This window comes from Triturus cristatus, chromosome 11 (genome assembly GCF_964204655.1).
Source record: "Triturus cristatus chromosome 11, aTriCri1.1, whole genome shotgun sequence".
Classification (NCBI taxonomy): Eukaryota; Metazoa; Chordata; class Amphibia; order Caudata; family Salamandridae; genus Triturus; species Triturus cristatus.
This window is the reverse complement of record NC_140594.1, coordinates 887,425,900-887,451,577: the sequence shown is the minus strand read 5'-3', so window position 1 is coordinate 887,451,577 and position 25,678 is coordinate 887,425,900. Positions and strand designations below refer to the sequence as shown.

Here is a 25,678-nt window from a genome sequence, read left to right as displayed (position 1 = left end):
GATGGTTGATGATTGATGACTGAAAGGGTAAATGGAAGGTTTGAAGAGTGGATGATGGATGGACTGAGTTTAAGGGTGGATTGATTGATGAGTGGATGCGTGGATGAGTGAAAGGACCGATGTATGAGTGAAAGAATGGATGGAGGAGTGAAAGGGAGGGTAAATGGATGGCTGGATGAAAGGGTGGATGGATTAATGAGTGAATAGGTGAATGAATGAGTGAAAGGGGAGCTGGATGGATGAGCAAGTGAAAGGATAGATGAAAGAGTGAAAGGGAAACGAATGGATGTGTCAAAGGATGTACGTATGTATGGAGTGAAAGGATGGATAGATGGATGGGTAAAAGGGTGGATGGATGATTTAAAGGATGGATGGGTGAATGAAAGGGTAGATGGATAAATGAATTAAAGTAGAGATGGATGAGTGAGGATGGAAGACTGAGTGAAAGGATGGATATGTTTGATGGATAGGTTTGAAGATAGATGGATAGGTTTGGATGTGGATGGGCAGACAGATGGACAACATGGTGACAGACTGAATGTTGGATGAAAGACTGAATGGATGAGAGAATGTAAAGGTGAAATGTTGATTATCAGCTGGTGGATGGAAGGATGAAAAGATGAATGGAGAGAGGCTTGGATGGAAGAGACCAGCAAGCACTTCTGGTGAGGGTTGCGATGACCTGCTTCGCTTGCTTGGTGCATTAGGAGTTTTGGTTCAAAGTGGGGGGGTATTTTAATTTTCTGGCTGCTCACCTTGTCACGCAGCCATCCTGATGGTAGGGATAGCCCATTGTTGGTTTCAGATTAGGGTCAGTGGGAATTCCAAAATCATGAACAGAGCTGGCAGACTCTTAGTACAATTTTGGCACCTTGGGTGAAGTGACATTGTACTGGCCAGCATCGTAGCCATGTTTTACACTTCTATGGGCAAACTGGGGCGATAGGCGCTCGCTGGGAATTGACTTGCTGTGGGAAATGCCCTGGGCAGTCCTTGATGTCAGAAATGAAATAAAAACCTTGAAAGCTATGAATAAAAACAATAAACTCAATGTTATTAATACAGACTGCATTTAAGAAAGCGCCATGAGTTATTACAGAGAAAAATACATTAACTTCTTCTGATTGGTTTGCGGATTACACTTCCATAATCACTAAATAGATTTTAGGCATACAAATCCTTATTCGAAAATAACATCATAACGCTAACTTTAAACCCATCATTATTCTATATAGTTGTTTCTTTTACTCCGAGTTTTAAGCACAGTTCGCTGGCTGTATTTTACTTTAGAAGGCGTCAGAAGTCAAAGGCTTTGAAAATGTCTGCGATGTACGCAGTTGAAAGCAAGCAATTTCAAACAAAATATGCTTTGCGCGTGGCCTCAGGCCACTTTTTATTACTGAGCCTTCAGCTACAAACATTAAAGCTGCGAACAGTGTGGTGAGCACTTTCGGGATAATCGAATTCTTCACACCTCCATCTTTAGGTTTAACCCGGAAGCACAGGAACGGAAACGAATCTGTCCCTGGGGCGCGCGAACCCTCCGGCTTTGTTTCTTTACAGTTTATAGTACATATCTATTGATGTTTCTTGAAAAAACAGGGTGAATGTATCGGGGCTGTAAACAGTTCACATCTCTCTAATGACCACATGAGCTCTCATCTTTAATCCTTAATTCATCTGAGTCTCCGCCAATTACTTATTATTGTGTCAGAAACTGGCACAGAACGTAAGGATAAACGAAGCAGCAGCACAGTGTTTGTGCAGTCGTCAGCTGTTCAGCTTTGGGATGGAGCCATGAAAGAGCTCCCCAGAGGAGAGTCCGCGAATATACAAATAATGCCAAGCACGGTGGAAGCCTCTCGAAGAGATGCGGAGACTTGTGATCTGGTGCACAGCAGCATTATTAGGGTATACAGCCACTGGCTCCCTATACACAAACGTGCACAGTTCAAACTCTCACTCACACCTTCAAAGCACTACACAACATCGGCCCAACCATCCTCAATAGCCGCATCTCCTTTCACAAACCATCCAGACTTTTGTTCTCAGCTGGACTCCTACTGGCACATGCATACGCTGAACCAGATCCATAAGTCGGGCCTTCTCCCACATAGCCCCTAAAGCGTGGAACATCCAGCCCGCTCCACTTCCAAGTATCCTCCTTGCTCCTCGTATTCCGCAAGAAACTGAAGACATGGCTCTTCAAAGAGCCCCCTCAGTCCAACCTAGGCGAGGCTAGACTCACACATGCACAGTGCCAGGATACCCTTCTGGGTGATAGTGATCTCCACAAATACACATAACATAACATAAATGAACTATTCACTTCTAACAATTATACCAGTATAAAAAAACTGAGGAAGCCACTCTTAGGAACAATCATTGACAAAGGCAAAAAGTGTTCCTGTGATAGCTATTGGCTTTGGCAATGTTTTGTTTCCATGCTGCACAGCAGCATGGATGCTTTGCAGTGTGGCTATAACTAATTTTAAAAAAGCACTATGATGTAGCCAAGGCTAATTCACTTGTTTTAATTAATGCTGAATGCATCCTACTTTTTTTTTAATTATTATTTTTAGCCATGCTGCACAGCAGCCACACTACTTTACAGCATTGCTACACATCATTGCTAAAGTCAGCAATTACTATGCTGTAAAGCATGAACAAAAAGCAATGGCAGAGCCAATAATCTCAAAGGCGATATCTAGTGGCTCTGCCAATGCTTCTTAGGTCTCGACACATCACCCCTGTGGTTCTGAGCAAATCAGTTAATCCTCCCATGCATGAAAAAGAAAAGAAATATACAATTTGGCAAAAAATCCTTTCACATGAAGAAAGCAATTGTGCCCATGTCCATGTCTAACTGAAAATACAATTGGAAGGAGAAAACATCTGCTTTCACCATAAAAGCATATACTATCTATTGTCACAATAAACATCCACTTCAAAGGAGAAAATGTCTTTCTAGAAGTGCATGTGGCATAAGTTGGTCAGTCGCTATTTCTGGGACCCTAAACCTACTTGCCAGTGCTCTTCTGTGACCGCCCTGTTTGCTGCTGCTGTATTTCCCTCCCGCCGCCGCATTTTAACACACCGCGGCCCCCATGCGGAGGGAACTCCATTTCCCAGGCACCCAAGCGCAGGAAGGCGGAACCCGAGACCGTAGCTGACGCGCCTGGAGGCTCTTTAAATCCCAGCTCACCTCCCACGTCACGGGAACAGCGCGCGGGCAGCGCTGGGCTAAGCCCGGGCAAAGGGCGGGCCGTCTGTGGCCGTCAGGGGCAGACAGAGGCAGGGCTGGGCCACCCCCCTTATCGCCCCAAGAAAGACATTGAGTTTCAGAGCGTTGACGACCGCCCGGGCAGCGAGAACTGCATTCCCCAGGAGCCCCTGGGGCAGGACGTTGTTGATGCTGTGTCCAAGGAGGCTAGGAGGCGTTTAAGGCCACGCCTGTAGCCGTTAGGGGCTGAAGGGGCTGAAGGAGGCTGGGCTGGGCCTGCCTCCCAACACACAAGTTTAATCAGGATTAGTGAGAAGTGGAGGTGTGCTGTTCCTTGGAGGCTTCTGTCTTCTTGCTAGTCGTTATATAGCGAGTCCTGATCATTGCTCCTGCCCATTATATACTATGGCTAAAAGCAATAGTAAGTGCCCTGTAATGGGGGGTAAGGGGACATTAGATGCCTTTTTAAAAAAAGCAGAAACCGTCGTTTCCAGGGAAATTGAAATGGTGGAAAGGAGGTTATCTTTGGAGCCATTAACCCAGATTAATCTTGTAAAACAACCTGGTGATACTACCTTAGGTTTAGGCGCCTTACAGGCTGTATGTCATTTCCCCATTGGGTCTGTGTTAGGGCCTAGCTTTGTAATTTCTCCTGCCTCTACGAATATCTCTAGTCTCCCTCCTTCACCACCAGTCACACGTACTAGGCAGCTACAGGTCCTTCCTGTTGCTGTTACTAAAATAGCTAAGGGGAAAAGAAAAGCTAATAACGCCCCCAAAGGAAGTCGTCAACAAGCCAAACAACCCAGGAACAAAGATTCCGTACATGAATTGGACATACAGGAAAGTAGTGTGGTTGTCCAGGCCATGGTTGACAAGTGTCATGGGTGTAATGAGTGTACTGACCAGGGGGAAGTAGATACCAAGGGGGTTAAGACGGCCAAACTGTTAAAACTTATGGATGAGCGATTGAGAGCGATTATATTGCCAGTCATGGATAGACTTAATAAGATTGACGACAGACTTGTCCTCATTGAACGTCATATAGCGGGCCAGAATGCATCGATGCCAAGGCAAAATCAACCTGAGATGCACCCTTTAAGTGTAGTAGCAACTAGAGTTTCTGAGTCGGTTGAGTCTATGACGACCCCTGCTGTAGGCCCTATAAATCCTCCTCCACCTGCTTTAGGAACTAATGGTGGTGATAGTTCGGGGCCTAGGGGCCCATTAGGGAGACTAAGTCCTCTTGTTGAGTATCCTTCAAGGGAACGTCCTCTGTACTTGCCGCCGGAGGCCTGTCCGTATACTGTAATCTTGGCAAACGTTCCGAAAACTCGTGATGGTAGGGAAGAGCATTGGTCCTCGTTAAAAAATAAAGCCCTTCACTATTTAGCTGGCAAGACAGTATTAGGGAGCCACCTTTTTGAAAGTTTTAAAATGGTAAGAAGGGTCCCATGGGTGGGGAAGACCAATAAGTCATTGAAGGGTGACTGCGTTGTAGTGAGCTTTAGCTCTCCCGACTTAGTAGACCACATCTTGAGGCAGGCAGGGTCGATCAGAATACATCAGGACTATGTAAATGTTCTCCAGCTGTTTTTTTTTTATCCACCTCACAATTCGGGGTTTACTGGAAATAGAGGGTACATCTCTCACTTTGTCCCTGCGAGTAGTACATTGGTTCTTAGTAATAGATATGAGGCCCTTAGCACTTTAGATGTTAATGATTGACTCAGTGCTGATAGAGTTCAGGCCCATAATAATGAACTTAGAGCGGTTTTTTCAAATGACTCTGGATTTCTGTTTTCCACGGTGTTGGCTGTGAAAGACAGTATTGACTTTAATGGCTTTGGAGGCAGAATTTTACCCCTAAAGATAGCTTGTGGTAAAGGAACTAGCCAGACGACCACTGAGGAGGTTCAAGTGGATGGGAGAGAAATAGTTCCTCCTATTGTAACTGGTAATTTGACTGTTATGGCACCTGTAAATAGAGAGGATGTTGATCTTCAACTCCTTTCACTGAATTTGGAGAATACCGTGACACAAGAGATGGGGCATGGGGGGGGGAACCCCAATAACGAATAAAATTATGACTTTATCATGGAATATTGCTGGTCTGCGATCTAAAAGAGGCGATATAAATTGGAAGGCTTTTCTCTCCACCCACCATATAATTGCCCTTCAAGAAACGTGGGAGGCTAAAGACCCCTATCATTTGGATGGGTACCAGTCTTTTAATAAAAATGCCGTGCCTTCCACTATGGGGAGATCACGGGGGGGGGTCTTTTGTTATTATTTAGTCTCAAGTTACTATACAGTACAGAGTTGTTAGTGACTAGTTCTCCAAACATTTTGGCGGTTAAACTTGAAGGTGCCAACTTGCCGTCATTATTAGTGGTGAATTTTTATAACTCATTCACTAGGTCTGATGAACTGGAGCACCTAAAAACACTGTTTACATTCTTGGACGAGTATGATGCAAACAATGTTACACCTTATTCTCTTTTACTTTTTGTCGATTTTAATATCCATGTATGTCATCTCAATTGTTTTGAAAATATTAATTATGATCTTTGCCCTCAAGAGGCTACCCATTTTGAACACTCTAAGGGTGGGATGTACTTAGAGAGTATTGTATCTGCCCTTCACTTATTTTCCCCTGTACAAGAATCTTTGTCTCCTGCCCCTACGTTCACCGGACAAGGCCATTATAGTACGATTGATTATATTTTTGTGTCTTGTCTTTTGAAGGACTTAATAGGTGCCTTTTGTGTCACTCAAAATGCCTTAAGTGATCATAATCCTCTCACTATGGAAATTAAAGTCAAGGCTCTGATGAGGGATAATCCACTGCCTATGATTTCTAATTTAAACTTAGTTTCTAAAGATCAGGGAAGACGATTGAGATGGGATGTTATCACCCTGGCTGATTTCCTCGAGAATTTGTATAATAGTAATAACGAGGATCTAAGTCTTTGTTTGTCGACAGAGTCGCAACCAGTGGAAATCCTTGGCGCTTTCGAGAGAATAACAAAACAGGTAGTGGGTAACCTAACCTGCCACGGGAGACCAAGGCCTAAGAAACTAAAAAATTGGTTTGATCATGCCTGCTCTAGTGCTCATACTGCCCTCCTGTTGGCACTGAAAGAAAGTGGAAAAGACTCAAGTAAGATTATAGAGGCAAGAAGGACCTATAAAAAAGTAATAAAGGCAAGGAAAATCCAGTTAAGAAATATGGCATGGGATGAATTGTCAGAGGCAAGTGTTTTGAAAAATAGCACTCAATTCTGGAAGGTGATTAATAGTCCACTTTTTGATGAGTTGGAGAATACAAATAAAGACTGTCTTATCCCACCAGAAAGATGGGTGGACCACTTTAGTGGTCTTTATTCTGAGATTCATCAACTTAATCCAGTAAATTACGGGGATATTAAACAGGCCTCAAAAATTCATTTTAAGGACGATGAAGTCCTGGAGGCCATTGTGTCAATGGCAAAAGGTAAAGCACCAGGTCCGGACGGCGGGTGCTCCTACGTCATGGGGCAAAGCAGTTATAGTTCCATTATTTAAAAAAGGGTCAAGAGAAGATCTGGCATGTTACCGGCCCATCTCTCTCTTGGATTCTGCCATGAAGATAATGGGTAAAGTAGTTCTCGTTCGATTAACAAATTGGTTGGAAGATAAACTCATAATTTCCGACTTTCAATACGGGTTTAGACAAGGAAAGGGCACAGTGGGTCAATGCCTCAATTTACATCTCATCATTGGGAAGTACACGGTCGCTAAGCAGGGGGAGTTACATCTAGCATTTATGGATTTGTCCACTGCTTTCGATCTTGTAAATCGTCAAAAATTATGGGCCTCCCTAGTGGTATTGGGGCTTGATCCTGTGTTGATATCATTCCTGGTGGTTATTCACGAGGACACTACCGCAGTCGTCCGCTACAATGAAGACGGGAGTCTGTCAGAAGCATGGCAGGTAAAGCGAGGGGTAAGACAGGGGTGTATTCTTGCCCCCCTGCTTTTCTCGCTTTACATTAATAATCTGGGTGTGGCTCTAATTTCGACCACTAAGGATATTCCCAGAGCCGGCTCAAAATTGATTCCCGCATTATTGTATGCCGACGACACGGTTCTGCTGGCAAGAACCGCGAGAGGCCTACAAGCCCTTTTAAACGTATTTCATGATTTTATGGTCTCTTTAGACTTAACAATACATTTTAAAAAATCACATTCCATGTCAATTGGTTGTGGGAGGGCGAAAAAGGCTAAATTCTACTGTAATGGGCAGGAGCTCACAAAAGTGCAGACCTTCCCATATTTGGGGATTGTCTTTGATGACAGGAGATCTTGGGTCATGCAACGCGCCCAGAAAAAGAACATTCTTGCTAGGGCGACAGGAGCGCTGTTGGGCTTTGCAAAACGTTTGGGGTGTAAACCCCTACCCGCTCTTATAAAGATATATAGAGCTAAGTGTGTTCCTATGGCCCTATATGGTAGCGAGGTATGGGGTTACAAGGCTACGACTGAAATCCAAACAGTAGAAAATGCTTTCTTTCGGAAAATGTTGTCACTCCTCCCATCTGCTCATATTTTTAATATACACGAAGACCTGGGGGCAGGTTATCTTATTGATCAAATTTCTGTGGCTCCATTATTAGGTTGGTTGAGAATTTGGGCACAGCAACCTCCGAATTTAAATCAACTTATTATTCAAGACTGTTTGTCTCTTGACAAAGCCATGTCTATCCCTTGGTTTCGATATATTAAATTCAATTTGGAGTCACTTGGCTGCCTCGAATTGTTTGAGAAACCAAGTGCGTTGAGTAAAGCGGAGATAAAGGCCTTTAAGACTCAGTTCTTGAGTAGAGCGATGTTACTGAGGGAAGGAGTTGAATTGGGAAAGCCGGCAGTCAGGAGGTTTGTCACGCTAAGTATAGGTAGAGAGATCCAGCCATACCTGACCTACATAAACAAACCATTTCATCTGTTTTTGTTAATAAGGTTTAAGCATGGCATGCTTCCCTGGCTTTTGGCTTACCCTAAGGGTTTTTTCAAAGATGGAACGCTGGGGCCTTGTCCTTGCGATAAACACCTCAGAACAAAACACGTTGCACTTGGTATTTTTTTGTAAATTTTACTCTTTGCAGCGCAAGAAATTTATTTTTCTTATTTTTAAGAACTGTAATTTCGAGCAAGTGAGGCCCGCACTGGTTTATCTGCAAATGCTTGGGTCACCACTGGTATGCTTCGGGGTAGCCAGCTACATTACAGGGGCCATTAGGTGTAGAAATAGGGCGCAGTCTTTTTAGTACCTCCCCATATTTTATTAGTATTGTTTTTAATAGTTGGAGAATGTGGTCTGATGAAGCAGTAATGGCTTTATGGGATTTGTAAAAATTGCAGAATCATTTGGATGATATACTTTTTATTGTGATTATGCGCCAATCGTATTGTATTACTTATTATTCATGAAATGCTGTAAATTGTGTTTTAATTTGTATTGCGTTAGTGGTCTTATTTGTCTTTTGTAACGGTAACTATTTGCACTATGAAACATTGTCCTGTGCTTTGATGGTTTTAAAATTTTTAACCGAATAAAGCAATCTTTTGACCTTTGACTTTGCATGTGGCATAGTAAAAAATGGCTACAAATGGCAAGAAGCTAACAAGGACGACAGGGAAGGGGGCGTTAAGCAGAAGGACAGCAATCAAGCTGAAGCAATTAGTACTTGGTCCATGCTCCAGCCAAAAGAAGAGGAAGTGAAGCTAGCACATGCTGGCCAATTAGAAGGCCACAAAGAAGAATGACAATGAAGCTAATGAACGCTAAGCAATGAGCAGGCTGCAAACCCCTTGTTGTATACAATATCTCTCATGAGAGCACATGCAGCGCATGGGCTATCACAGGCAAGACCTATAAAGGTAGAAGAGAAACCAAAGACACACGATTTATATGCTTGTGCAGCCTCCTAAATGCAGCAATTTTACATGAGGTGGTGCAACTACTTATTCTGGCTCCCATATGAATTCGGAATACTTATTTGCCAAAGTTAATCATGGATGTGACACAAATGATCGCACCAATTTGCTTACCTTTTCAAGATCTCTGTGTACAGTGCTAAACAGTGTTGCACCACACGATGTAGTACATTGGTGCCCATGTTTAGTATCTTGTTAGATATCAAAAGCTTAACTTTGTCAAAGGTGCTGGCAAAAACAGAAACTAATGTTATTATATGTAATCTATTTCTAAAGCACAAGCACACCTATATGGGCTTGAAAGTGTGGGTACACATTGTGGCCAATGCAGCAGCCTGTTTGTTTGGGTCAGTTTTTAAAGTGACAGATTTTGATTGCTGTGCAAAAGGCAAGGTGTTCTTAAGTAACACACAGGTGAAGATAAAGAAGATTCCATCAGTGATGTCATTTGGGTTGTCATCAGTGATTTCACTGACCATGTGATGAGTGATGTATTATGTGAGGTCAAAGCAAGTTATAGGTAGCTCAGGTAACTATAAGTGCTGAATTTCAATGGTTTTGTACAAGTGAAATCTGAGCCCTTATCTAAAACATCCCTGTAACCTTTGTTTTTTTCAGTGAATTTCCAAGGGTATTTTATTCTATTTCCTAACTTTAACAACCCTGCAACCTTTTTGTTTTTCTCGGTGCATTTCTAAAGGTTTTTTAACTGTATTTATTTTAAACTGCTTTTACCTTAGAATAATTTACTACCAACCACTCAATCATTTTTTAACTAATTCTCAATCGTATTTTTCATTTTTGGCTAGTAATAAAATGGTTATGTGATATGGGCTGGAAAAAGAAATCTTTTCTTGCATTCTGGCGAATCAAATGCAATAGAAAAAGTGAAAGAAAAAAAGCATCTCTGCCTGTTTGTACCAGTGCAAAATTCATATTTCCATTCATTAACTTAGAGCACTATGGGCAGATGTACGACCGTTTTTGCAGTCGCAAACGGGAAATCGCCCAGTCTGTGACCGAAAAATAGGTCTGCCCTATGTACTAACCTTATTTTGTGAGTCAGTAACATATTACCAACTCGCAAAATAGTGTTTGCGACTCGTTCATAGGAAGGGGCGTGCCTAGTGCATCCCTTCTTATTAGAGAGTCATACTTCAATGTACAGATGTTTTGCAACTGCGATTGTGGTCGCAAAACACTCGCAGTTTTTCACCTATTTCAAAAACATGGTAAGCCATGCGCAAACGGGAAGGGAATCCCCAGCGGACCCCTTCCCCTTTGTGACTGGCAGTGAAAATATTTTTTAAGAGCAGGCAGTGGTCCCACAGACCACTGCCTACTCTTAGAAATGAAACAGAGATGTTTAATTTTTCTTTTTTAAATCCTTTAAGGAAAACAGGATACATTTAAAAAAAGAAACTACTTTATTTAAAAAGCAGTCACAGACATCGTGGTATGCTGACCCCAGCAGGCCACCATCCCTGGGAGTGCTAGCCATTGCCAATGGGGTCGCAAATTGCACCTGCCTTATTAATATTCATGAGGCAGGCAATATAAACTGCCTTTTATTATGTGTTTTTGTTTGATAACATTTTAATAAAGGACCGCATTGGCCATGAATATTTATGGATAAAATAATGTAAACTGAAGTTGCACCATTTTGACTGCATTTGTAACAGGAAGTCGATGGAAAGTGTGTGGGTCAGTTCACTTTGTTTTTGTAAAAAGAAACAGATTTTTTGCCTCAAACTTAGGTTAAATTTATAAACACAGAAAAACTATGTTTCGTTGTTCCGTTAACGCAGCAGAAATAGAGCAAATTCATCATTCTCCATTGTCTTTCTTGTTGCAACAATCTTCACATAATACGCGCTAAAGTGTACGTTTGCGCACCTACATAATATGAAAGGAGCTTGAATGCGCAAAACCGACTTTGCAGCTTTTCTTGCGCTAGCACAAAGTCAAGTTAGTCGCTAATGATTACTGCTGGTTTGTGTTGGGCAACACCATACAGCCCCTACACTCTTTGCCTGCAGATCACATCAAGTCATGTGCTATGATGCGCTGGACAGCTCCCACCCAGGGCCCCATTAGTTAAACAAGAGGCACCAATCCTCATCTTCGATTTGTCCTTGTGATGCACTCGGATCTTTCGACGTTTCAGACTGCTGTTTCCAAAGTCCTAAAACCGGCCTTACAAATTCATATTAAGCCTAGTTAGCTATGCTAATCGATGGAGCAGACACTGGCGTAGAGGGGCATTTCAAGGCACTTAACCCAGTGTAACCACAGAACTCCAAGAAATTATAGGCCCTGGTTCTTTAATCAACAAGCTGTCTCCGGCCATATTTACAACTGGCTGCGAGCACCGCACAGCTACCGCACAAATACTCTCAAAGCACATTGTGTAATGTCCGCAAATACTTTCTGCCAACAGTGTGCAGTGCCTACTTCATGAACCAGGAGTTAGACCCTCGTGAGCCAACACTCGCCAAGTGAACCATCCTTTCTCAAAATCAAATCAAAGTACACCTGTGTAACTTAGTGCCCTGGGGAGGTGGGCCAAGATTGACTAGTGCGCCCCACTGCTCATATTAATTACAATAATAAGCCCCTGGGGCCTGCCCCACCTGGGGCCAAAACTAGAAACAAGCACAGAAGACCGCTCTTATTTGTTTTATCAATCTTGCTGTGAATTTGCAAATCCGTTGTGAAATCGTGGCAAATTTGAAAAAATAAATGTTATGCCCTGACGTGGTCCCTGGGGGACCCCACCGTCAAGGCTACGGTGTCAGGGTATTCCTACCTTGCCCCCTTTTCTTTATTTTTCAAGGTTGAGTCCGAAAATGGCTGTCAACACTTCCTGCTTGAAGTGTTGGCAGCCAATCAGATCTATGCATGAGATTGGCAAGATTCACGGAAGGGTTGCGCCTCTACATATACAAATTAGTTTTTTCTTTAATATCTCCAAAATTACTAAACAAATGTCACCAAATAACAACAAGGGCTCTTTCTTGACCAAGAGCTACCTTTCTGCCAAATATGTTGTTATTCCGTCTAGCGGTCCGGGTTGTAGTGAGGTTCAAAATCCCTATGGGAATTAACATAGGAAACACACTTTTGTTAAGCCCCCATCTTTCTAGGTCTCCGCTTGACAGATCGCCCTGAAACTTTCCATGCACAACTAGAATTAGTGGCTCACTTTTTTGGGGAACATTTTGTGAAGCTTCATCAAATGGCACCAAAGTTATAGGCACGTCAAAAAATGCTTTTCCTATGGAAACTAGGTCCTAACTATAACTACCTACTGGTGACTGCCAGTAGGTAATAGAGAGAGAGACAGACAAATAGCTATATCTAAATATAGATATATGTTTACATTGTTGGTGTTTGTTTTACACAAAATCGACTGGTATAAAAATCCATATTTCACAGGGAACTATGACATTATTGGAAATATTTAATGGTTGCCTGTGAAATACTGATTTTGTCATCATAATGTCATACACCAAACACTCTGCCGAGCTACTACAATTATGCAACATGGAGGAACAAATCATGCAGCAAAGTTATCTAAATTTTGTAGCACAAAAATGGAATTGATGTGACATTCTCTATCAGTCTTATTTTTATCGACTTGAGAATGAAACAAAATTTTTGTTGAAATCTGCAAATTTAAAAGAATTATGTGGCAAACGCAGTAAATTTGTCACTATCTGGTAAATGATCCAGCAACAGAATTGCTGAAATTCAATTACTCTTGCCATTGGTGATCATTTTATTAACAATGTAATCAAAAAAAGTTAAACAAAGTCTTAGGATTCTAATTCCAATCAGAACCCTTTGTTAGCTGCACTTTGAAGAAAACAGCCTTTTCATAAGCCAAACTTATTCAAAATACCGAATCGGTACAATGTACAATACGGTCCTAAGGTTCATCTCTTGTCTAGTCCTTTGAAGTAAGAAACACACCTTTGGGTCATAAAGATGGCATCCTGTGACCCACCTCAAGTGGGGGCCTGGATAGTGTTTTAATAACATGCTACCTTTGGATCTTCTTCAGGAGAAGATCTCCCAATGATACCCAACAGGGCTGCAGGTTAGTGAACCGTCTGCTGCTTTCCCACTATCACTCCAGCTGCCAAGATTCCAGCCACACTGCAGCCTCCTATTTAACATTCACCGCCCACTTCCTGTTAGGCTGTTGTCTTTAGCACAGTTCAGCTTCATCTAGATGCATTTATCAAACAAATACAAAATTATTCAGATGAAATGCTACTCCCTGCACAAAAAGCTCAAGGAGACAACAGAAAAAGCCAAACCCTGGTCAGTGTAATTTTACTGCCAATTTCCATCTCTCACTGTGTTAGGAGGCAGCGTCTACAGACAATGGATCTGGGCATTTGGATAGGTTTTTGGTTTGTTTTGGGCATTAATAGCTCTGGGTGAGCAGGAGCACCCTTTTTAGCCCCCTCTACTACAGCTTTAAATCTACTGAACACTGCTTTTCAGTGTTGAAGGCACTTGGACTTCCACAGCAAGCAGTCTAACAGTAAGGCTTAAGACCTCACTGTTCCACTAATGGACTCATTGGAAGGCAGCCCGGTCCACTAGAACCGTGGCTGTACTCGAAAGGGCCACCTGGTTCTCTCCGGTAACGATACCTCATTTTGATGTAGACGCTCTCGGACTACGGTCGTGTGAGTTGTAGCCCAAGAGCACTCTCCCTGGGATCTGGGATGCACCTTGATCTGAATATGAGCTTTACCTTATAATAGGTAAGTCAAAGGCAATTATCAGAAGGATACATCCAGGGAAGAACTTTCATAGGGCAAGGTATGGTTGCTGCCATATAGTGCAATTTAGCGGTACTGCTGAATTACTAGAAAAGGTCTAAAACATTTCAAGAGTGCTCCAGCTGGCAAAGTGCTATTTGTCCTGAAGCATTGCAAATCCGAGCGCCATTTCTGCATCTATGCATCTTGTTAATTAATATCGTTGCAGATTTCCTCTCCCACTGCTTTGCTACCTCAATAGAAATGACTTGTTTTATTCTATTTTTAGAACGTACGTCTAGGAACGCATCAAAATGTTACATCGATGTGTGTACCTAATTTCCTTTTGGACAAACGGAAATTTTAATTGCATTTGAAATGAAATCATTTACTCAGTGGCTTCCCACAGATTTATTACAGTCTACTAAACTTCAATAATCATCTCTCAGTGTTCAGTCCCGTCAGGTTATATAATCCAAAATGCACTATGCAAAGTAGGCATCTTTAAAAAAAAAAAAAAAAGGTTTCAATATAACTATAGCCCAATCAGTATATTAAAATGTGGGTAATGTATGCATCTTTAAAAAAAAAAAAGGTTTCAATATAACTATAGCCCAATCAGTATATTAAAATGTGGGTAACAGGTAGATTACCTTTTCTGCTATCAAAATAATGACATAGGGTCTTGGAAAAGGAGTGCACTTTGACTATTGAGCCCACAATATATGCTGAACGGAATATTGAGGAGAAAATATTGAAAACATTTATATAAATCCAGATTTTCTATACCTAAGTCCACATATGCACCTATGTGGTACATATATCTTCAAGGTAAGTAGATGTGGCAGAAGCTATATGAAAACTTCTCTTTATGCACTGATCTTTGGATATTTTGTACCTCAATGTTGATATTCTTGTATTCTTGCTTCTCGATATTGTTGGTGTCCATAGTCAGTAGGACAACTTTGGAAAATACTATACAGATAGTTTTAGGTTAACACATGTAAGGCTTTTTTGATAAATGCGTTTTAATTACTTCTAAAACTTGGAAAAGCAGTGATTATTTTTTAAACAGGTCTGAGTGCTGTGCCTCTACCAATGCCTACTTTTCTGTAATTATGTGGTAGATATGCTACAATTATTATTCAAGGCCTTATTTATGAGATTTTTTGTGCTGCCGGAACGTCTCTTTTTTGATGTTCTGGTGGCACAATGTGCCCCGGCATATATTCACAATGCCACGGAAAGCCACTTTAAGTGGCTTTTCATGGCCTTGTAAATATGTTCCCCTTTCACACAGAACACAGCGGGAAAGGAGCGTTCCATGGGTGTTGCTGTGGGTGATTCCATGTGACTCCCATGGAATCTGAAGCATTTCCAGATTTACGAGGAATTGTAAACTTGGGAATGCATCAGAATGGTGGTGTTAGGGAGGCACAACGAGGAGATTTTTTTTTATTTCTCCTCGTTTTTTCCTTTTTCTATATGTTCTGCATTCTGCAGCACACATAGAGAGAGGAAATCACCTAAATCGATTTATTTTGTGCAGGAAGGTGTCCCTTCCTGCACAAAATCAATCAGCTCTGCAACGCAGGCACCCTTGAACCATGGTGCAATTATGCCTGCATTTGCGCATGGCAACCCATTGCGCGCCAGCGCTGGGGAAAAGGACAGGAATGCCCCATATCTCATAGACACGGTGCTTTCCTGCCCTTTTGTTTCGACATAGGGCAGTGCAGCAATATTCCTTGCGGTGCTGCCCTTCGTCAGAACCTCATAAATAAGGCCCTCAGTTTGTTTGGGATATGTTTCACAAAGGATACATTTCCAAGATTAATTGAGGGCATCTTACTCTGTTATCCAAAGAATTTGTGCTGATAATGCCATTGAAATGTTGTGGACTTAATCTAATATTGTAATAATTTTGATTGCATTTCTTATTTTCTCAGAAATCTTGGAAAATCTGGACTCCGAGTGTCGTGTTTAGGACTAGGTAAGTTACCTTGCTCTAAATATGCTTAAATGCATTTACTGTGAGTGAAACATGGCTGTACCGTCCCAACAGCAAAAACGAAAGTAAGTTAATATCAGTAGTTTTAAGCAAAAAAGTAATAGCCAGATACTGAAAAGGGATAAGTAACCTGCAGAGGTCATGGTAAGCCTTGCTTTTACCTATAAGGTACCGTAATGACATTAGAAACATTAAAAGGTAGTTATAAAATACAACAGCTTAGGAATGACCGGCTGTGGTTTTTAACTTCAATCATCTGGTCTCCACCTTAGTGTTCCGAACAAATTATTGGGGGTTAAAATAAGTTGTCAGAGCGGGACTGGAAGAATTTAGTCCCTGAGTGTATCCTGCTTAAATTAATAATAGACTTCCTTGTCAAAATGCAACTCTTTGTGGTCTTGAAGGGGGTTAGGGTGGAAAAATCCACGTGAAGACTAAATATGGTCACCAGGAACAGCTATTTGTTATTATATTTATGGACTTCTGTACCATAGCCCCCCACAAGGAGACTGTGGTTTTCAGTAGCATAGTCATTTAAGTGCAACTGTAAGGTAATGTGCACATGGGGAATTAACTAGACCATTTAAGATACACGGGGATGAGATAGGGGTGAGTCTTGGCCCATTTCCTTTTTTCAATTTATATCAATGGCATTGATGAGCGACTGCAGTCACTTGGTGCTGATGGTCCAAAAGCGGCAGCGAGATCCATACGCATCCTGCTATATGCGGATGATGGGTACTTTTGGCATTAACTCCAGAGAGCCTACAAGTCCTTATTAATTCTTTTAGTGATTTCATGGAAAGTATTGATCTAAAGATTAATCAGGGGAAGAGTTTTACAACGTCATGTCGTAGTAAAAAAGGGAAATCTTACTCCTTTTACATAAAGGGTAATAAGATTGCAAGTATAAAGCACTTTAGTTACTTAGGTTTAAGGTTTCAGACAATGGGGACTGGAAATCACATAGAGAGGTTAGTACAATGAATATGGTTAGGAATAATGAGGGGATATTCAGATTTGCTGCTAAATTAGGTTCTAAGCGCATACCAGAAATGATAACACTTTATAGTGCCGTAACATATGGGGCTGGCATTTGGGGTGTAGGGGATAACCATATCCTGCAAAAACAAGAAGACAAATTCCTGAGAAGTTTCATAGTGGTACCACTATCAATCAACAGTACTATTGTCCATAAGGAACTTGGCTTACAACTCATATCAGTAGTTATAGAGGTCAAAACACTGCTATTTTGGGGCTCAGTTTGGTCAAAATCTGAGGCCAAATTATGTCAGGATATTTTAAGGATTGCATTGCATTGCACTGGGTGCATAAGATACCGTGGCTTTCCGAGATCAACAGGAGTCTACAATTCACTGGATACAGTCTTATGTATTTGTGGGAAAATCCAGAAAATATTATACTTTTCCCCAAAAATTTACTAAAGATGTATGTCAGGAACAAATGTGGGCCAGTAACTAACCCAGGGAATGAGACCAAAGCCACGGTCATAGCATATACATCTTATCTTACTCATCAGGGTGTACAGTGCTACCTTGGGCAGGTTCGCAATCCATATCACAGATTTCTCCTGGCAAGATTCAGTTCTTCTATTATACATCACCTGGTAGCCTCCCCGACGGGAACTAAGTGGGCACATAAGGATATTAAATGCCTGTGTGACAATGTATCAACCCAATCAACTATGGGTGCAACCGTCTTTTGAAAATGTTATCTTGAAGGCAGAAAAAAGTATTTAAGGCCCCTGTTTTTAAACGATGGACTGTATAACTACCAAAAAGCATACCAATTCCTGCTGATACTTTATGATATAAAGGTGAGTCATTTCTTAGTGATATTCTTTATCTATGTAATAAGAACAAGGAAAGGCCTAAGGACTACAGGATAATTGGTCATAGTTATTATCATTATGATCAGTCCATATTTTATCATGCCTTCATTAATTTTGAATTTGTAGACTCAAATATCTGTTTAACCCTTACCATCCTGCATTTTTATCCTCATCATAAAAAAATAATCAAAGAATAAGCTTGTTAAGGAAGGCTCAAATGTTGCTTGAATTTTAATAATGTGTTTTGTGAAACATTGGGAACTTTCATGGTCTTTTTTTAAAATTATGTTTGTATCCTATCTAACTACAAATCTGACCCTGATTTTATTATGGATGGATTATTTATTGATCAAAAGGAATCGTGATTTGTTTTATCCCAAATAAGTTTTATTATTATGAAATTCAGCAAAATATTGTGTTTTTGATGTGCATTTACGGTCATTATGAGATGAATCGATTAAAGTTTATTCTGATTCTGATGACGGGTTCTCTAGAGTCATAAATACATCAGTACACGCTCCAGATTGCCAGTGCTTTCTATATTTAAAATGTAGTTGAAATACAAATACTCAAACACAGGTAAACATACAGTATAGCATATTAGTCTAATTGTCTTAAACTGCATAGGATTTAGGAGAGCAAAATCTGATTCCTGATTCACAGGATCAAAAATGGTGAGACCTTACCATTGTAAAGTTTATTAATTCACATGGGAAATCCACCAATATGATTCCATGTGGGAAGATCCACTCCTAGGGATGATTGTAGATATTCCTGTATCAGTACTCAATTTGAGTTGCTGATTGTTGGTGGATCCCACCAGCACTCAATTTTAGGGAGGGGCACTTACTTGTTTCGCATCAGACATTTCCCTCGAGCAAGAGAGGAAAAAAACACACAAAGAGGAAAGAAGTAGGAAGAGAAAGACAAACAAACCATAGCAAAGGGAGCAGGAATCTGCATAAGTGAGATAAAGCGGTAAGGAGTGTCTGATAGTAGATGGAAAAGCCACAAGGTCAATTCACGACTAAGCAACCTCGGTATTCGGTGCGCTGACATTTAAAAGCACTGCCCATGGGCTTCTCATTAGAGTTTAAGGCTCTGGCACTCATTCTATTACACATTAAACACTGCCCTGGATAAGTTCACCTGTGAAATTTAGTGACCCCTTATAAACATTTGGGTTTCTGACTATTCACCATCTTTTTGCAGGTGGATTCCCTGCCTGTAAATCTTTGTTTATTTAATCTGAACAAAGGCAACAGTAAATGCATTTTAAAGCAGAGGTTAGAAAATGATGTGTGTTGGCATGTGGTAATAGATAGATGGGATGGGAGGGTAAAGTAGTGAGCTGATAGGGTGCTAAAAACAGTAACTGAGGCAGTTTATAAACGATTAGAAGCACTTGAAATGAAATCACTGGAGCCAAGGAAGATGGGGGATGCGGTCTGCAGGACCTTCATGCAGACAGTTCTTTTTACCCCTCTGAAGATTATCACCCTGGGCCTGGGCCCAGCCCACCCATGCCAAAAGCCGGCCCTGGTTCTCTGATCTTCATACGTGGACCAACTGAAGTGACACTACAGACCAATCTCTAAAAAGTTTTAAGATTCATCACATAAGTTTAAATCAAATACATGCAAAATCAATACTTTACTACTTCATACAACTATTTTGGAACATTAACATTCTGGTTTAGGACAACAAAAACATTTTCCAAAGAGAAGAAACAATTTTTTTTAACTCTGCCAGCTTGGGGTAGGATATATCAGGGAAAGCAGTAGCAAACAAGCGTTCACAAAAAAACTGAAGAATCACCATTAAACTAGGATGGGATTGCTTTCCTCATTACATCACTGTATAAAAATAATATTTTGCCAACATTTTTATTTCAACCTTAGTTGTTTCTTTGGTAAATCGCTACATCAGCACATGTTAAAGTTGAAGCTAAAGTGGGGGAAACTAGACAGTATTTCCGCCACTTTACCTTAAATAAAGTCAAGTCTTAACAAAGTTAATTGTGGAATTGCCTTCAGAATTTGCTCCACACTTTAGGTGAATATCAGTGTCTTTATTATGACCAAATATAACTGACTCAGCCTGTAAAAATCTATTTGTTCTGCAAGTTCATAAGATGTGTTTTCTAGTGGTCACCTTTCAAAGCACATCTTGTTTCAGGAGCCGATTGGGATCCCAAAGCAGCCCTGGCAACAAATATTCAGGTTTGGGCAAAAATGGCACATTCTACAACACATTTTCATTATATATTAAATTGTATTAGCTTTTAAAGCATTGTAAATGTGGGCCTTAGAGTTCACCAGGAGTCAACAATCTTTGTTGGGCCTCCTCAATATCACCTTCGAACGGTTCCCTCATCTCGCCATAGCCCCTCTCTCACATGTATTTCATGTTTTATAGCACCTCTCTTACCAGTGTAGGGTATGGGAGCATTTCACATCACACACAATTGCAGAGACAATGAATCATACGTGTATGAATCAGTGTATAGAAAATGTTATATAAGACAAAGGGGACTCCAAGGTGTAGGATTCATGTCATCCATACTGGCAGGAATTTTTAAGAGTGCTTGGCCTGGAGAAGCACAAACCCAGGAATCAGAACATAACACTGTGGTTAGGGTTGGCTTTGCGAAAAAGAATTGATTTCTACCCAAACAAACCCTCTCTTTGATGACACTTCATAGTTCACTGTGCTAGATTATGACGGTAACTCATGAACTACACAGTAGAAATGGGTCTCTGTGACAAAAGCCGTGACCCACTTAGCTATGCACATAAAATACTGTTCTGTGATCTGCGTAGTACATGTTCATTGTAGCAGGCATATTAACCCTTTGTGCTAACTAAGATGAGTCAAAACTGCGAGTAGACAAAACTCCCTATCTCTCTCCATCAGGTACATTAATCACCGGTTATCTTGACACTTTTATTGGAGCCTGAAAACTACTGAATGTACAAGGAACACTACAGCAGGTGCTTTCAAAACTGCTGCACTGCTACAAAAATTGCCCCCAGTAACAAAACTGTCCCTCCACCTTTCCAGCCTCTCAGGGAAATCCCGATGCCTGGTACGATCAGTCCAGCCTTCCCTTGTTTCCACATATTTCATGCATATGTTCCACCTTATTATTTTATTTAAAATTGTTGTAAGGTTTTGTAGACTACTGGTAGTAGTCCATGAGGTCTGAGGACCAGACAAAGTGGGTTGGTGATCTACCAAAGGAATATAGTTGACCTCAAGATCCGAAATACAACTGTGTATGTAGAAGGCACAGCATTAGGGAGGAGTCGAGAATTGTTGTCAGTGGATGGAATAATGGTTTTAGGTATCTGCCCATCAGACCCGGGTTATAGATTGAAGCTGAATGCTTATAAAACTGAGGTGGTGGTTTTTCACGGTAGCCCTCTGTGGGACAATTTTTTGGACTACATGAGATGGGGCCTCTTCCTACCACCACTGTGACTGCAAAACATTGTAGTGGTCCTAATCAACAGCAATGCAGGGGTAGCTGGTGGACTAACAAAGGGGTGGGCGTAATTCCATACCCAATGTTGCACTATGCGAGCAAGGATGAATCAACCAAGTGTGATAGTCTCCCCACAATTTCTTTTCTGTAATCTTGTGGAACTTTTTAATTTCTATCAATATGTTTTAAGGGCTATTCAAAAAAACTTTAACAGGATAGAATATAGCTGTATTTTCTTTTTGATGGGGGGGGGGGGTTATTACCATTTTGTGGTTTTTTCAGATCAGCAGACACTTTATCCATAGGCTTTTTCAATGTACAACGGTTCAAACAGAGTTTCTAGTCATATATGCTGGACATGATAACACACTGGACTTCTAAGTATTAGCTTAGCAATACAGATAGTTCTGTCAATTTGTAACTGAGGGCGACAGAGCTCACATTTTGAAATGTGCTTGTTTAGCCTAAAGTAGCTGGGCAAAAACAAATACATCAAAACCAGCAAGGGAACAGTGGTAGAACATGGGACGAGGAAGGGAGAGGGGGAGGCAGGTGTGGGTTGTGCTTGAATGGAGTCATGTAGAGCAGTGCTTAATTGAAATAAAGTTCCAGGGCCATTGTTAGGAGGCCATGTCTGCTTGCACCACCCACTGCCACTGTAGGCTACCAATTACAGTACCAACAGAGCTACTAACCTTCACACTCCTACAAATGTGATTATTCTGACTCTTTCAGGCCCCCAAGGTTGTAAGAATGGCTTTGGCAGCAGGTATTAGTCATTTTTAATGTATATTGAATTAATCAATAACTGTTGTTGTGCTCACCTATAAATTAGATAAACAATGCAGATTATCATTTCTGTGGGTGTTGACAATTAAGTGCCAGTTCCAAGCACCAGAAACCACCGGTTCAAATGAAGCACTGAGGTAGGGTAATGCTAGGTTAACAGTAATGAAAAATTAACTTAATACTGTGCTTATGTAGGTAGCATCGCAAAGGACAGAATATCACTGTAATTCCCAATCTCATAGTGGATGCTAAGAGGTCACAAGTTGTCCTGTATCACACCTAATCAGATTATTCACTTCTTGTCAGAATAGAGCAATTTAAGATTAAGCATCCACGATGCTCAAGATCCCTATGCCAGACATAAGGGTGCCATGGAGTCTCAATGTTTCACTTTTCATTTTGATATTTGTAGTTGTCTCTTTCTTAAATTGCTGGACTACAAGCTCAGAATGGAAAGTGAAGAATCAGAACTGAATTAGACATGTTCACCCCAGAAGACAAACGGAGTAAAATAAACTTGACATCTTTCTCAATTACTTACCTTAATAACTCCATGAATATACTCATCTATGTGGCATTCAGCAGTTCATGTTTATTAATGACTTGAGTGGGATTACAAAATTAACATGTGACAGTAAATAGCTCTGATTGAAACCGCACACCCAAGAATTGCATTTTATCAATCCATTAGGGACTTACTGTACTAAATCGCTCTGAAATCCAATGTGCTATATTTGGAAACACCATAACAGACAGCAAAACATGAACTGTCTCTTCACCTTTTATGGAATTGTGGTGTTGAAGGAATGAATCAATATTACTTTAATTTATTAACTCTTGAAGGAAGAAAGACTGATTTGTCCATGCCAGTAAGTAAACTAGCAGTCAGATGTCTACATCTATTATTTCGGATGCAATGTACTGCTGACCTCGGCTAATAGGATATGGTGGTGAGGGTAGGGTCTTCTCAATAGCGACATGCGCAGTGTGGCCGGGCAGAGTCAGTTCTGGGCAATCAGCCTCATAATCTTGACTTCCTTTTTAAGTATAATGGTGGGAATCTCGCAAACTGACAGCAGCTTACCATTGCAAAAAAGTTCATTCCTCCAGCAAAACAGCTTATCCCGCTTGGTTACTAACCTTAAGCAAGGTCCAGATGACGTGAAATATTGTATATTCTTCTTTCCCCTGTTATTGGCCCATTGTAATTGTATCCCACCTGGGGAGTGCATTATTACCTCTCCAGTATTCCCTGCTTTTTGCTTTTTACTTACTCACATTCTTAATTTAAGGCAACATTCCCTGGGTTGGTTCATCCTGCAGGTCAGTGCGAGAGCTCTGCTTTCACCTTTTAACTATGCACTGCAAAGATGGCATTGGACTTGGCTTTTTTTGCAGGGACATCCCCAAACATTTTGCCTTTATCTTCCTGTTTTTTGAGCTATGCAGTGCTAAAGTGCTTGTGCTCTCTTCTTTAAACATTGTGGAATTGGCTAACACCCAATTGGCACTTAGTAAAGTGGTACTACATGTACCCAAGGCCTGTATATTAAATGCTGCATGTGGGCCTGATAGTGTCACTCACTTAAGTAACCCTTGCAGCCTGTGTGTGCAGTTTTAGACTGTCATTTCGACCTGGCAAAATAAGCCGTTTGACAAACCTAAACCTCTCTTTTTAATACATGTAAGTTACCCTAGAATAGGCCTTATATCATATAAAGGGCAGGGTACAATGTATTTAATAAGCTGGACATGTAATTTTAAGTTTTCATGTCCTGCTCATGAAAAGTTCTTAAATTAAATGTGTTTTTCACTACTGCAAGGCCTACCTCTCCCATAGGATAACATTGTATTACCCTATTACACTTACTAAGTGATACAGCTTAAGCAGAGAGTAATGTCATGTTTGGTGTCTGAGAAATAGTAATTGAAAATCCTCTTTAAATGTAAATTCGGAATTTAGGTTACAATTTTGAAAATGCTGCTTTTAGTTGGCATTTTGCTGTCCTAACTATTTGGTGCCTGCAGAATGTTCCTGGATCACGTAACTGGGTGTAGTTGACAGATGAACGTTGTTTATTCCTCCCAGACAGTCACTCAATATAGGGATTAAGTGTGCCTGGATGGGCCATCAACTGGCAACTTGAGGGGGCAGAGCTGGGCACATGCCCACTTGCAGCTGAATAGACTGTGCCCTGCCTTCACACAAATGGCTTGTCACCACTGCATTGTTTATTCAACCAGCTTAGAGCGAGGGCAGGGGAGGCAGGAAACCTCAAGGACTTCTAAAGAAATTCGATAGTAACTTCTCCAACTTCAAATCTGGTATAACTATTGGACCCTCTGACCCAAGTCTTCAGTACACTCCTGGACCTGTAGATGCTACAGAAGATGTACTACTTTTGTGCTTTGCTTTCAGAAGGACTGCCACTTTACTGCCCTGCTGCTCTGTGACCTGCTGCCTTGCTTGCTGATAGGGAAGACTCGACCTGCACCCTTCATTCCTGGTGAAGTGACCCCAAGGGTCAGCAGACTGGTCTCCTGTTTTGAGCTACAGTGACATATCATGCTCTAGAGGCTCCCTGCGACTGCCCAGTTGACCTTCTGCCTGGACCTGCAACTGGACCTGCTTGAACCCTGCTGTCCTTTGCTGGAGTGAGTTCCTGACCCCCAGGAGGTGCCCCTAAAATCCTGGAACCGTGGTGTGGCCTATATTGAGCTTCTCTCCAAAGAAAAGGAGAAATCCTGACATTGCGGACTCTTCACAAAGTGAATGGGCCCATTTGTACCAAGATTTTGCTGCCTGCGCCGCCCACCAATTCAAAGTTTCAGCAAACCCAACTCTTCACCCCACATTGGCCTCCAAAAACACACTGCAGTGCGAGATCGGAACTTGTACTACAGCATCCAAAGCTCGTGGTAACCGCTGATGCTAAGCTCCAGCAATGACCATTCGCACCGCCTAACATGAGCTTTACCCTACAGTGCGACTGCCCGCGAGGCCCAGCCTGCTCTTCACGCTACATCGATGACCATCCATGATGCTCACCTGGCTCCTCTCAGCCCCTTCCACCACAATCGGAACTTTTCAACTGGACTCTTTCAGTGCGACTGACCTGGTCCTTGTATTCAGCCCATGCTCCATTGAGGTTGGCCTGAACTTGTGACTTTCACCCGGTCTTGCACGACTTGATAGCCGCGTGTGTGCTTGTAAGCACTTTACTTACCTGCATACCTCCAGTTGTACTGATTAAATTTTTGTCATTTTGGTATAAAATAATTTATTAAATTTGACTCTAACTTCCTAAATTGGTGTGGGATTTTTCATGTGTTGTGTTTTCACTTTATTACTGTTTGAAGTGCTGCATAAATACTTCGCACATTTCCTCTAAGTTAAGCCTGGCTGCTTTTGTGCCAAGCTACCAGAGAGTTGAGCACATGTTAATTTTGGTTTTGCTTGTGTCTCATCCTGACAAAGATTGTGGCTGCTGCTTGAGTAGGGTTTCACCCCCTCAACAAGTTACCCAATTTCCAACAGTTAGGATGTATTTTACCTGTA

At 41.3% G+C, this 25,678-nt stretch overlaps 1 protein-coding gene across 1 annotated transcript in view; it reads left to right on the top strand.

Moving 5' to 3' along the window:
- KCNAB1 (potassium voltage-gated channel subfamily A regulatory beta subunit 1) overlaps positions 1-25,678 on the top strand; it is an 822,927-nt gene that overhangs the window by 272,717 nt on the left and 524,532 nt on the right. The window contains exon 2 of the mRNA XM_085634769.1: positions 15,930-15,973. Coding sequence (XP_085490895.1) covers positions 15,930-15,973 — 44 coding nt within the window. The remainder of the gene's footprint in view (positions 1-15,929; positions 15,974-25,678) is intronic.